We start from the raw sequence: 12,171 nt of genomic DNA, 5'->3' as shown, positions 1-12,171 counted from the left end.
AAAGGAGACAGTTACCTACAAAGGAGTTCCCATAAAACAATTGGCTGATTTCTCAAAAGAAACCTTATAGGCAATAAGGGGCTGGAAAGAAGTATTCAAAGTCAGGAAAGGCAAGGACCTACATCCAAGATTGCCCAGCAAAGCTATTTAGAATGGGAGGGCAGATAAAGTGCTTCCTAGATAAGGCCAAGTTAAAGGAGTGCTTCATCACAAAGCCCTTATTATATGCAACATTGCAGGGCCTTACCTAAGAAAAAGATGGTGAAAACTATGAACAGTAAAATGACAACAAACTCACAACTATCAACAACCAAACCCCCCCAAAAAGAAAAAGACAATCTAAGCAAACAACTAGAACAGATTCACAGAAATAGAGATATAGAGGGTTATCAGCAGGTAGGGGGAGGGGAGAGAATGGGCAAAAAGGTACTGGGAATAAGAAGCATAAATGGTAGGTACAAAATAGATGGGGAGGTTAAGAATAGTATGGGAAATGGGGAAGCCAAAGAACTGTTGTAAAATCCATGGACTTGAAGTAAGGAATGCTGGTGGGAGGGGGGTTACAGGGTGGAGGGCAATAAAGGGGGGGAATGGGACAACTGTAATAGCATAATCAATAAAATATATTTAAAAATAAAGTATAATTTATTGATTATCCTGTTACGGTTGTCCCCATTTTTCACCCTCTGCTCCCCCTCTGCTAGCTTTCCCCCTTCCTTGTAGCAATTCCCCACCTTACTTCCATGTCCATGGGTTACGTACGTAAGTTCTTTGGCTTCTCCCTTGCCAATTCTTGTCTATTTGCACCTACCCGATTATGCTTCTAAATATCTTTTCCCTCAATCTCCCCCCTTTCCTTCCCAGCTGATGACCTTCCACATAAGCTCCATATCTATGATTCTATTCCTGTTCTTGTTTGCTTAGTTTGTTTTTGTTTCTTAGATTCAGTTGTTGATAGGTGTGAATTTGTTGTCATTTTAATGTTCTTGGTTTTGATCTTTTTCCTAAATAAATCCCTTTAACATTTCATATAAGAGCTTGGTGATGATGAACTTCTTTAGCTTCACCTTGTCTATGAAGCACTTTATCTGCCCTTCCATTCTAAATAATAGCTTTGCTGGGTAGAGCAATCTAGGTTGTAGGTCCAGGCTTTTCATGACTTTGAATACTCCTTTCCAGCCCCTTGCCTGCAAAGTTTCTTTTGATAAATCAGCTTATAGTCTCATGGGAACTTCTTTGTAGGTTACTCTCTGCTTTTCTTTTGCTGTTTTTAAGATTCTCTCTCTGTCTTTAACCTTTTAAAGTATGATGTGTCTTGGTGTGGACCTCTTTGGGTCCTACTTGTTTGGGACTCTGCTTCCTGGACTTGTATGTCTGGTTCCTTCACCAAATTAGGCAACTTTTCTTTCATTATTTTTTCAAATAAGTTTTCAGTTGTTGCTCTTCCTCTTCTGGCATCCATATGGTTTGGATGTCGGCCCTTTTGGAGATGTCCCAGAGTTGTCTTAAACACTCCTTATTTTTTTGTTTTGGTTATGTTCTGGTCGAATGGTACTTCATTATGTTCTAGTTGAATGTTTATTTTTTCCTTCTGTTCTAAATCATTGATTAGAATCCCAGCTTCCTTCCCTTCACTGTTGGTTTCCTGTGGAGTTTTTATTATTTCTAAAGTATAGCATTCATTTCTTCCCTTACACTTTTGCCATGTTCAATGAGATCTTTGAATATTCTGACAACTATTGTTTCGAACTCTGCATCTGATAGGTTGGCTGTCTCCTCATTGCTTACTTTTTTTCTGGGTTTCTGTTCCATTCCTTCATTTGGGCCATATTTCTTTGTCTCCTGATTTTGGCAGCCTTTCTCTGTCTGTGTACTAGGTAGAGCCACTTCGATTCCATTTTAGCGCACCTGTTAAGTTGTATGGGCCAAAGCCTTGGGTTTTTGCCAGGGCAGGCAACTGTGGTCTGTGTGTAAGAGAAGTGTTGAAGAGGGGACAGTGGCACTGCTGGATGACTTCTGGAGGTTTGCCTGGCTCTCACCCTATTTCCAGTCACTTCACCTACTTCCCATGTGAGACTGGACCCCTTCCGCTGCTGTCCTGGCTGTGGTTCCCAGGGTGGGTGGCTTTCCCAACATTCAGGGCTCTGTGGCAGTGTCTTCCTGCCACCCCCACTTTCACTGGGTTTGCAGGCAGAAGTTATGAGGCTTTCTTTTTCTCAGCACTGGAACTGAGTACTGTTCAGTCTGGCCTGAGGCTGGGCTCACTCACTCACAAGGTATCTCCCTGATTTTTATTTACCACATGTGAGTGTCGGGCTGCCAGTTCCCCTGGCTGCTGTCACTTTGCCACCTCTTCACCTCTGGATCACCTCCACCACTTCAAAACCTGTCTGCCTAGACTCCCCATCTCCTGACCTCCTACCCATATGGATGAATATAGCTTCTTTACATTCTTGGTTGTCAGACTTCTATACAGTTCTGGGTTTTTTTCTAGGTAATTTCAGGCAATTTCAGGTGTTTTTTGTTTTTAAGTTGTGTTCTGTCTTATGGTCATACAGTGAGGCGATGCATGTCTACCTACATCTGCATCTTAACTGGAAGCCCCTGTAACTTTTTTCCTTAATGTAGGTTTATTTGTACATTTTAAATATGAATGTTTTCTGCTCATCCTAGCCAATGATCAGATATATTCATTAAACAGATCTATAATGAAACAAAATTCAACATATTTAGCTTTTATTTTAACTGTAAAGCAGAATCAAATACTAGGTAGGGTACTTTTGTTGTCTAAGATATCCACTTTGGGAACATCATAAGGAGCTATGTTGAGGCTTTTTAGCAGGAAAGAACTGAGTAAGGGAACATCCCAGGGAGGTTAGGGTTTATAGTCAAATCCAGAACCAATTTGAATTTTATATGCTTAGAGCAATGAAGAAATACAATTCTAGACTAAAGGGGAATAACAACTTTATTCTGATGTTATCCAGTTTTATTTTTAGGATTATAATAAGTCTAGTAAAACTTTGTAACTAATATAATTTGAGCCCAGTGGGGCGCTGCTTTATATATTTGATACAAACTAAGCACATGAAGCAAAGACTTTAATAAATCTTGAGTAATTTTATAAATTACTGAGTCCTGTGGCCTACTCATAGTTATTAATTATTTCCATTTTCTGCTCTGTTAGTTCAGGCCGAATTTTGGGTGCCAGAGATGAATGCTACCATTGAACAGGACTGTTAGAGAATGAAGTTGGGGTGGCAGAGCGTCCACACCCCTGCTGCCAGTGTGTCTTCCAAATTTCCTTCCGTATTGTCGTAGTTGACCAACTAATAGTGAAACTCAGTCTACAGAAATAGTTTAAGGCTGCATAGCTCTAGTCGGAACAGTATCTTATTTCAGTCAAGAGAATTCTTTGTCCCGCTCCCACTGGCCTTTGTGCTTGGATTAGAGTTTGGCTTTCATTTACGCCTTTCTGGTATGAGGAAGGTAAATAAATATACTAGGGACAGTTAAAAGCATATATACATTTAAAATTTGAAAGAAAATAGTAAAAATGTTCTGAAAAATTTTTGTTTAAAACTTAAAATAACTGTAGAAAACTTTTTAAGTATGTTATGATAATGATACAATTTTAAAAAATGACTTTTTTGGTTATTGTGTCACTTTTATCAATTCATCACATGTCTCAATTACTTCTGAAAAAGATTTAAGACAGCTGTATTTTGGATTCCTATTAAGTCAACCTGATTTTTTGTTTGTTTTTTGTTTTAGCCACCGGAAAGGCAGATTGTGGTTGGAATATGTTCCATGGCAAAGAAATCCAAATCCAAACCCATGAAGGAAATTCTCGAACGGATCTCCTTATTTAAATATATTACAGTAGTAGTATTTGAAGAGGATGTTATTTTGAATGAACCAGTGGAAAACTGGCCTTTATGTGATTGTCTTATTTCTTTCCATTCTAAAGGTATTAAAGAATGGGAAGGGAAACTTTTACATTCTCTCCAATTGTAAAACTAATACATATTAATTGTAGAATATTAGGTAAATTAGAAAAATAAAATTCTACTTACCTACTCTCTCAGATAAGTGATATTAATATTAACATTTGATATATTTCTTGCCAACCTTTTTTGTATATATTTTTAGAAACATTTAGTATTACAGTATATATGTAACATATATACATATAATTGTAATTTTATACAATTATATATACATATATAATTTACATTATATACATATAGTCATAATTTTATATTTATACATGTAATTTTATATTTATATATACACACAATTTATATATACCTATAATTGTAATTTTATATCTAATTTTTTTTACTAATTAGATCAGAAGTTTTTTTCTCCATATCATTCTTCAAAAACCTGATTTTTGAAAGGTGTTATAGTGTGTCATTGTGTGGGTGTACTATAGCATATGTATCTAATATTCTAACAATTACATGGTTTCCAGGCTTCACTATTAAAAATATGATTTTAATGAACTCCTCAAATGTATTTTTGGTTGCAACTCAAGGATTTTTAGGGTAAATTCTTAAATTACTGAGTATCTTTATCCCTTATGCTTTTGCCAAATAGGAAATGATCTTTTATTTCTCCTATACATATTTATACTTTATTTCTTTCTTAAGAACTTAATATTTGAATTTAGATTTTACTGGCTATTTTCTATAATCAAACTGAAATATCAGTTAAGCTTTAGTATTATGTCATAGTAAAGTAGTATTTCATGGTATATATACTAATCAAAATTATCTGAAATTTTATAATCTAAGATCTGTAAATGAAGTGAATTTCTCACTAAGAATTACAGAGATTTGCACTCATTTATAAATGTGTTCATATTATATCATTCCTATTACCAAAATATGTAGTCTCCAGTAATGTTCAAGTCTGAGTTTAGTTAGGTATTCAAGAAGCATCTCCTTCAGCAAGAAGGATTGAGACCCTTTTTGCTCCTGCAGCCTATATTGATTTTTATTATTTCATAGAGAAGCCAAGGCCCTGGTCTTCCTTATAGACTGAAGCTCATCATTTCAAAGAATCTTAAAATTTGCTTGTCCTTGAGGATAATGTTCTTCCCTAACTACCACATGGTTCTCTCTACAAAACCCACTTGCCTATTAAAATCAGACTATCTAAAGTTATATCTCATGTGCTGTCTTTTGATAAGGGAAGAAGTTCCTCTTTAACAACAAAGCAGTGAACTGTTGCTGAATTATTTTAGGAGGCCTCAGATCAGGCATTGAGACATCTTTACAAGTGAAGAATGCTTCTGAGAGTTCATAAAACTGGAAGGATTTATAATTTGTGGTCAAGTGATTGTTGGTATTGGGTATTTCTATTTAAATTTTTGAAACTAAGGAATATTAGAATGAGTCTTTAATTGACTAGATTTTTAAAATTTTAGTATGCTTTAATACTTCTAACTATTCTGGTAATGCTATAAAATACAGGTCTTCACAGATACTGTCGTATACTGTAGTTAAATGCTAAAATTACGCATGCATGCTGATTTTTATGCATTTACTTAGATAAAATATTTATTAAAATATTGTCATTTAAGGAATAATAGTTAACATCTATTGAACATTTTTTTTGTAGCAGGTATTGTGTTAAGTGTTTTATATACACTTTTAATTTAGTTCCTCAAAAACCCTACTAGGTAAGACTGACATAATACCCATTTACAGCCAGGAATCGGGCTTAGAGGTTTTAAATAAATTTGTTCCAGATCACATAGCAGATAAAAGATGGAACCAGGATTTAAACCCTGGTTTTTGCTCATAATCTCTGGTTTACTGCCTCTCTGAATAATATGAATTGATGGATAAAATTGTAGATTTCTATCAGCGCAGAGAGTGACATATAATCATTAATTTTTTTTAGATTTTTTAAAACCGTATTAACCATTTGGTTTGTTTTCATTATACTTAGTAATTTTAGCAAAGTCTAGAAATTTTAGGTGGTTAATATCTGACATTTTAACATTGACCTAATAGCAGCAAGCGTTATTCTGCTCATGTATTTTATGTTTTGAGCATATATCTGTTGGATGTGAATTTGAACTATCAGCTAACTTATAGATATAAGTACCAAAATATTTTAAGTGAGAGGGGGAGTTGTGAATATTTTTTAAAAATCACCAGGTGATTGTGATACTTTATTTATGTGGAGATTTCTATTTGTTTATGAGGCAGTTGTGCCCTTTATCAGGTGACTGAATAGTTAAACAGTACCTAACATGCCAGTGCTCTAAATTTGGTTATATATGGCTTGCTGTGCCTTATCAATCAAGGTAATTGGGAGGAAATAAGGATTATTTAACAGTATACATTAAATCAGGTTTTATGTGTTAAATTAGTCCATGCCTTTATAGAAAGGAGTTATATGCCTAGTGAAATTCAACTTTTGTGGGAGATGGTTTAAATTCAACTCGATAAAGTTATAGATGTCAACTTATCTTGAGATTGTTCAGAATATGTTAATGATATATGTTCTTAGGATTTCCACTGGACAAAGCAGTTGCCTATGCAAAACTCAGGAATCCATTTGTAATCAATGACTTGAATATGCAGTATCTCATACAAGATAGGTGAGTGAGTGATGAAGTTGGCTGGATTGAGGGAAGGAAAATTAACTTTGATTTAGTATCAGCTCTAAGCAGATATGGTATTGGGTGTTTTCATATACATTAATTTGTGGTATCCTTGAAATAATTCTTAGAGGTAGATATTCAGACCCAATTTTACAGATGAAGAGACTTGAGAACTAGAGATACTAGTTCTCAAGTAGTGGGACTAGAGACTTGAGTAGTGGGACTACTCAAGTAGTGGGATTAACTAGAGTTAATCCGCCCAGAGTCACAAGTAGTTCTACAAGTAGTGGGACAAGGACTTTACACCAAGATGGTTTAATTTCCAAATCCTGCCCAAATCATGGAAATTATCAATAATTTATCATGTGACTGATGAAGAAATTAGGCCTTAATTCATTATCACTAGGTGATTTTTAATGGTGAAGTGTAACTGTTTTTTTAAATATTTCACTATTTATCTTAGCATTCATTTAATAGGCATACCACTTCTCTTAGAAATGCAAAAGCATGGATTTCTAAGAGAAATGGTAAATATAAATGTATTTATGCATTGCATTTAATTAATGTTTCACTCTCATGACTAGTCTTATAATTTCACTAGCATTCTGTTTTTTGTTAGTATTACAATATGAGATTATATATATTAAAGTACTTTATAAAATATATGGCCCTATAGTTATTTTGTTTTTCACTATTCTTTAGATGGTAACACTGTTAATATCTAAAATTTTTAAACATTTTTAGGTTTGCATATTAATGCATGTTTATGCATTATAAATATAAATACATGTATATATGCAAATATTTATTCATTTTAAGAAAATAAAAGCATAAAGAAAGACATTTAACGCTGCCACTACATTACCATATTTGTTCATACAGAAAGCAATACATTCATGCACTCATATTTTACAAAATGAAGACAACTCTTATACTGTCAGTATTTTCCCATGTTATTAAATTTATATAGAGTATTAATGGTTAGGTAATATTCTGTAATTGCAATATAGCAACTTTATGTAATCACTCCTTTATATACATTCACATTCTCAATTTCAAAAATTAGTATTTTAATATGCCACCTAATATATTATACATACGTTTTTGTTCTAATTGCTGAATATTTGTGATATATTTATTCAATATTTTAAGTGACATATTTGTTTATATAAAAATCTTAATTTACATTCCTTTTTTAGTGGTAAAACAGAAATATATATCTTACGAACCATACAATGATATACTTGTGAAGCAGCGATAAAACAATCAAGATGTTCACTTTTCTTTTTCTGCAGGAGGGAAGTATATAGTATCCTTCAAGCTGAAGGTATTTTACTTCCTCGTTATGCAATTTTGAACCGTGACCCAAATAATCCCAAAGGTAAGTGTAAGAGATTTTAAGCAAGCTGTTTCTGTCATTCAACATACTTTTGAGCCACTTCCCTTCTATAATTAAGTAGAAGGAATATAAAGAATTCAAAGTACTCTATTCATTTTTTTTAATGATCTAAATAAACAAGCATTGTATTCAGTTAAAAATGTGATACTGAGCTAAAAGGCTAACTAATAATTTAGGAGTTACAGATCCTGTTTTTCTCTGGTTTATGTATGACATATCTCCGAGAATCATAAACAAATTTTAAATCATGTGCTTTCATAAATTTGTATTGATTTGGGGTAAACAAGTCATCTGTCTATGACTATTGAATTAAGGATTAGAAACTTAATGCTGAGATGGCACAATTAAATTTCTGATGACTAGGAATTTTGAAATATTACCATTTATTAGTACTTTAAAATACCCTTTGCTTCATTTTCCTGGTTACCTAAAACAGCATGTAAGCTATATATAACTTTGTCTAAAAAGGCAAGATAACTGTGTGTCTGTATTAAGATTTAATATTCTGATAACAGTGTCTGGGTGAATTTTTATAACTTCATTGTACCTTAAAGTAGCTTCTATTAATGCACAGGCATAGCATTTATTATCTATAACGGAACTTTCTTGTTTGTCTAGAGGTGAAAATTTTACTTTCTGAATGGATTGCTTGCTTACTCTGCGAATGAGTTACTTTTTAAATTAAATAATTTTGTGTTTTGTGGTATTTGTGATATGGGTGATCCCATACGTTTTTCAGGAAATGATAGCATTCTGAAGTTATTTTTCAGTCTTTCTTGTAAGCATTATTTCATATCTAGCTTTGATGTCTATGGGATGGTTAATGGCGGGTCCATAAGGTTTTGAAGAACAACTGTATTTCCTAATGCCATATATCATAAATATTGGTATATATTATTTACATAAGCATTTTTAATTAAAACCAAATCGGTACTTTATCGAAGGTTACTTTTCTTTGTAATTTTTGTTTAAATAAGTAATAGTTCTCAATAATGATAATATATCTAGATAATATACAATATGTCATTTTCCTTGCTATTATGTTTGATTTATAGAATGCAGTCTAATTGAAGGGGAAGATCATGTAGAAGTAAATGGGGAAGTTTTCCAAAAGCCATTTGTAGAAAAGCCAGTCAGTGCAGAAGATCACAATGTTTACATTTATTATCCAACATCTGCTGGTGGTGGAAGTCAAAGACTTTTTCGAAAGGTAAACCTTCGTTATCCTAGTGAATGCTGTTCTTTATGCATTGTTGTATAAATTTTACTAAAAGCAATCAAATATGTATTCAAACTGTGATTAAGTAAGAATGTATCATTTAGATATGTTATTAAAACTGATATATATTTTATTAGAAAAGCAAGCCATCGTTTTAGTTACTTAATGTTGTTTATGCAAAATTTCTGCCTACAAAATACCAGGAAGTTGATTTTTCTTCTACCTTCCATTTACATACCTGTCATATAAAATATTAGGTAAAGATCAGCAGTCTTCTATAAAAATTGTACCCAAAATGGATAGTTCATAGAAAAAGTAATACCAATAACTTTTACATACATTCATGTATGCTCAAAATTGCCCCCTAGTCAAATAAGTGCAAATCAGACATAGAAGATAATAACATTGAACTACTTTTTGTATTGGCAAAGATTAAAAAGACAGAGGTAGTTGGGAAACAAACACAAGCCCATATGTTGTTGGCAGGAAATGTCAGGATGAAAAATTGACATATACTCTTAAAAATTTCTTTATGGAAATGCATAGTAAGAACATGATGAGATACTGTTTTATATCCACTAGAGAGGCATATATTAGAAAGTCTGGTAATACCAAATATAGACAAGGATGTACAGCAGTGGGAACTCTCATACATTGCTGGAGAGACTAAATTGTTAAAACAGTTTATAAATGATTTTGCCATTATCTTTGTAAATTGAATGAAGGCATATTCTATCACCTAGCATTTCCATTGCTAATATATACCATAAAAACACTGTAGCACACATGTACCACAAGGACACTTTTAAGAATGTTCAAAGCAATGTTGTTCTACTAGCTAAAGCTTTGAAAACAACCCAGATATACATTGATAGGAGAGTGAATGAATTATGGTATGTTTATACAGTGGAAAATTCTGTAGTGTTAAAAATGAATGAATTGAAAGTTACTTGCAATATGGTTGAATCTTGGAAACATTATTCTTAACATTCATTGTATTTTAATGCAATTTAACTTATATGTAAGTTGAAATTACAACAGAAAATACAGTTTCAACTACATAGTGTTGTTAAACATTTGTGGATTAAAAATTTTTTGTCTAAGATGGAAATAGATGCCAAAGGGTGGTATTAAGAAAATGAAGGGAATACTTTAGTTTTTGTGTTGATGGGCATCTTTTGTTTTCAGATTGGCAGTAGAAGCAGTGTTTATTCCCCAGAAAGCAGTGTACGAAAAACAGGCTCGTATATATATGAAGAGTTCATGCCTACAGATGGTACTGACGTTAAGGTAGGGTTGATTAAAGTATACTTTCATTTCGTATTTAGAATTTACCAGTGATATCAGAAAATAGGTTACCCTTTATTTAGCTATGTCTAACCTGTGATCTATTTCTTTTTGACAAGGGATTCTTCATCTGTTTTGTACTACAAATGCCTTTGGCAGTCTGAGGTCTATAGACCCTTTTTAAAGTAATTCTTTCTTAGAATAATGTTTTTAAATGATTAAAATAAATCATACAAGATTAAAAAGGAGATAAGTTTTATTGAAACAGGGTTATCAAAATATTGAAAACCAACTTGTGATACAATAATGTGTATGCTTCTTTAAAAGAACATTAGGTAATGAAATACAGTGGCTGAGGGCCTATAGCCATCTCAGTTTCCAGACACTGATTAGCATAGATGATGATGTGAGCTATGCAACAACTGTAATGGGTTGTCAAAACTCTCTTGGTGACAAATAAGGTCTTCATTGCTTTACCTTTTTCCAGTCTGTCTAACCAGAGTGTTTCTTCTTAAACCTGATCATGAACCTCTTCTTAAAAATTTTCTTGTGGATCCTCTCTGACCACAGGATAATAATCAGATTCATAAAGCTGGCATGCACAATACTTATTTTACACTCTCCCTCTGTTTGTCCTACGAATCTTATTTCTTACAGTGTAAGCCATCCCAAATAACTTACTCTTACCTGAATAGCTCATGCTGTTTTCAAGCTTTTGCCCTGTCTGTGTTTACCGCTTTTGCTTAGAGCACCTTTTCCTCTCTTGTCCGCCTTCAGATTTATGCTATCCTCACCACCCCCCTTTTTTAATCTTCTTTTAGCAGTTACTTCCTTCCATAATGTTTTTGTAGTTATTTGTTACTCTCCTTTGTTAAACTAAAACAATTTGAGAGAAGTCACATCATATACACCCTTGTTCCCTTGTAATGCTCAGTGCAATCTTTTGCCATAGAGAATAGAACTTCACCCTATCATTTCTGCCATATAGTTAATTGTTTATCACCTCTTCTAAAATATAAAAAGCTTTTGGCATCTAAATAGAAAGATGTGTAAAAGCATAGTCTGGAGACTGAAGTATTTTTTTTTGTTTGTTTTTTTTAATTTGTTGTCTGCTGTTACATGTTTTAATGAAATATATACTTTAACATTTTTTAAAGGTTTATACAGTGGGTCCAGATTATGCCCATGCTGAAGCTCGAAAATCGCCAGCACTGGATGGCAAAGTGGAACGAGATAGTGAAGGAAAAGAGGTGAGATACCCTGTTATTCTCAACGCACGAGAGAAATTAATCGCTTGGAAAGTCTGCCTTGCATTTAAGGTAAGATGTTATTTATATAGCCCATATAGACCCTTGTTAAGGGAATCCTAATTTTCTTTATTGAGTAAAATAATTGTTATTTGTGCTGGTAATAGGAGAAGTAAGCTGAGAAAATAAAAGTGATGGGTGAAGAGTATATGTACTCTTCAAGGGATTCTTTGCCAGTAATACAAATATATAATAAATGAAGGCCTTTGTGTTTCTGTGTTCAATCTGTATTATATAAAAGGGAACTATGTCAATTTATTCAGAAATTAAAGTTACAGAGGAAAACTTAACTAACAGTAGAGTTACCTAGTGTTTAGGGGTATTATTTCACATATTA

General features: G+C 33.1%; 1 protein-coding gene across 17 annotated transcripts in view; it reads left to right on the top strand.

The window, feature by feature from the left end:
* The window catches only part of PPIP5K2 (diphosphoinositol pentakisphosphate kinase 2), a 66,749-nt gene that overhangs the window by 9,968 nt on the left and 44,610 nt on the right, over positions 1 to 12,171 (top strand). For all 17 annotated transcript variants that reach the window (XM_037142665.2, XM_037142662.2, XM_037142667.2 and 14 more), the window contains exons 3-8: positions 3,775 to 3,970; positions 6,529 to 6,619; positions 7,918 to 8,003; positions 9,077 to 9,231; positions 10,429 to 10,530; positions 11,685 to 11,846. In XM_037142665.2, coding sequence (XP_036998560.2) covers positions 3,775 to 3,970; positions 6,529 to 6,619; positions 7,918 to 8,003; positions 9,077 to 9,231; positions 10,429 to 10,530; positions 11,685 to 11,846 — 792 coding nt within the window. The remainder of the gene's footprint in view (positions 1 to 3,774; positions 3,971 to 6,528; positions 6,620 to 7,917; positions 8,004 to 9,076; positions 9,232 to 10,428; positions 10,531 to 11,684; positions 11,847 to 12,171) is intronic.

This window comes from Artibeus jamaicensis, unplaced genomic scaffold (assembly GCF_021234435.1).
Source record: "Artibeus jamaicensis isolate MK-2021 breed Jamaican fruit bat unplaced genomic scaffold, CSHL_Jam_final contig_3243, whole genome shotgun sequence".
In the NCBI taxonomy this organism is placed as follows: domain Eukaryota; kingdom Metazoa; phylum Chordata; class Mammalia; order Chiroptera; family Phyllostomidae; genus Artibeus; species Artibeus jamaicensis.
This window is presented reverse-complemented; position numbering and strand designations above follow the sequence as displayed.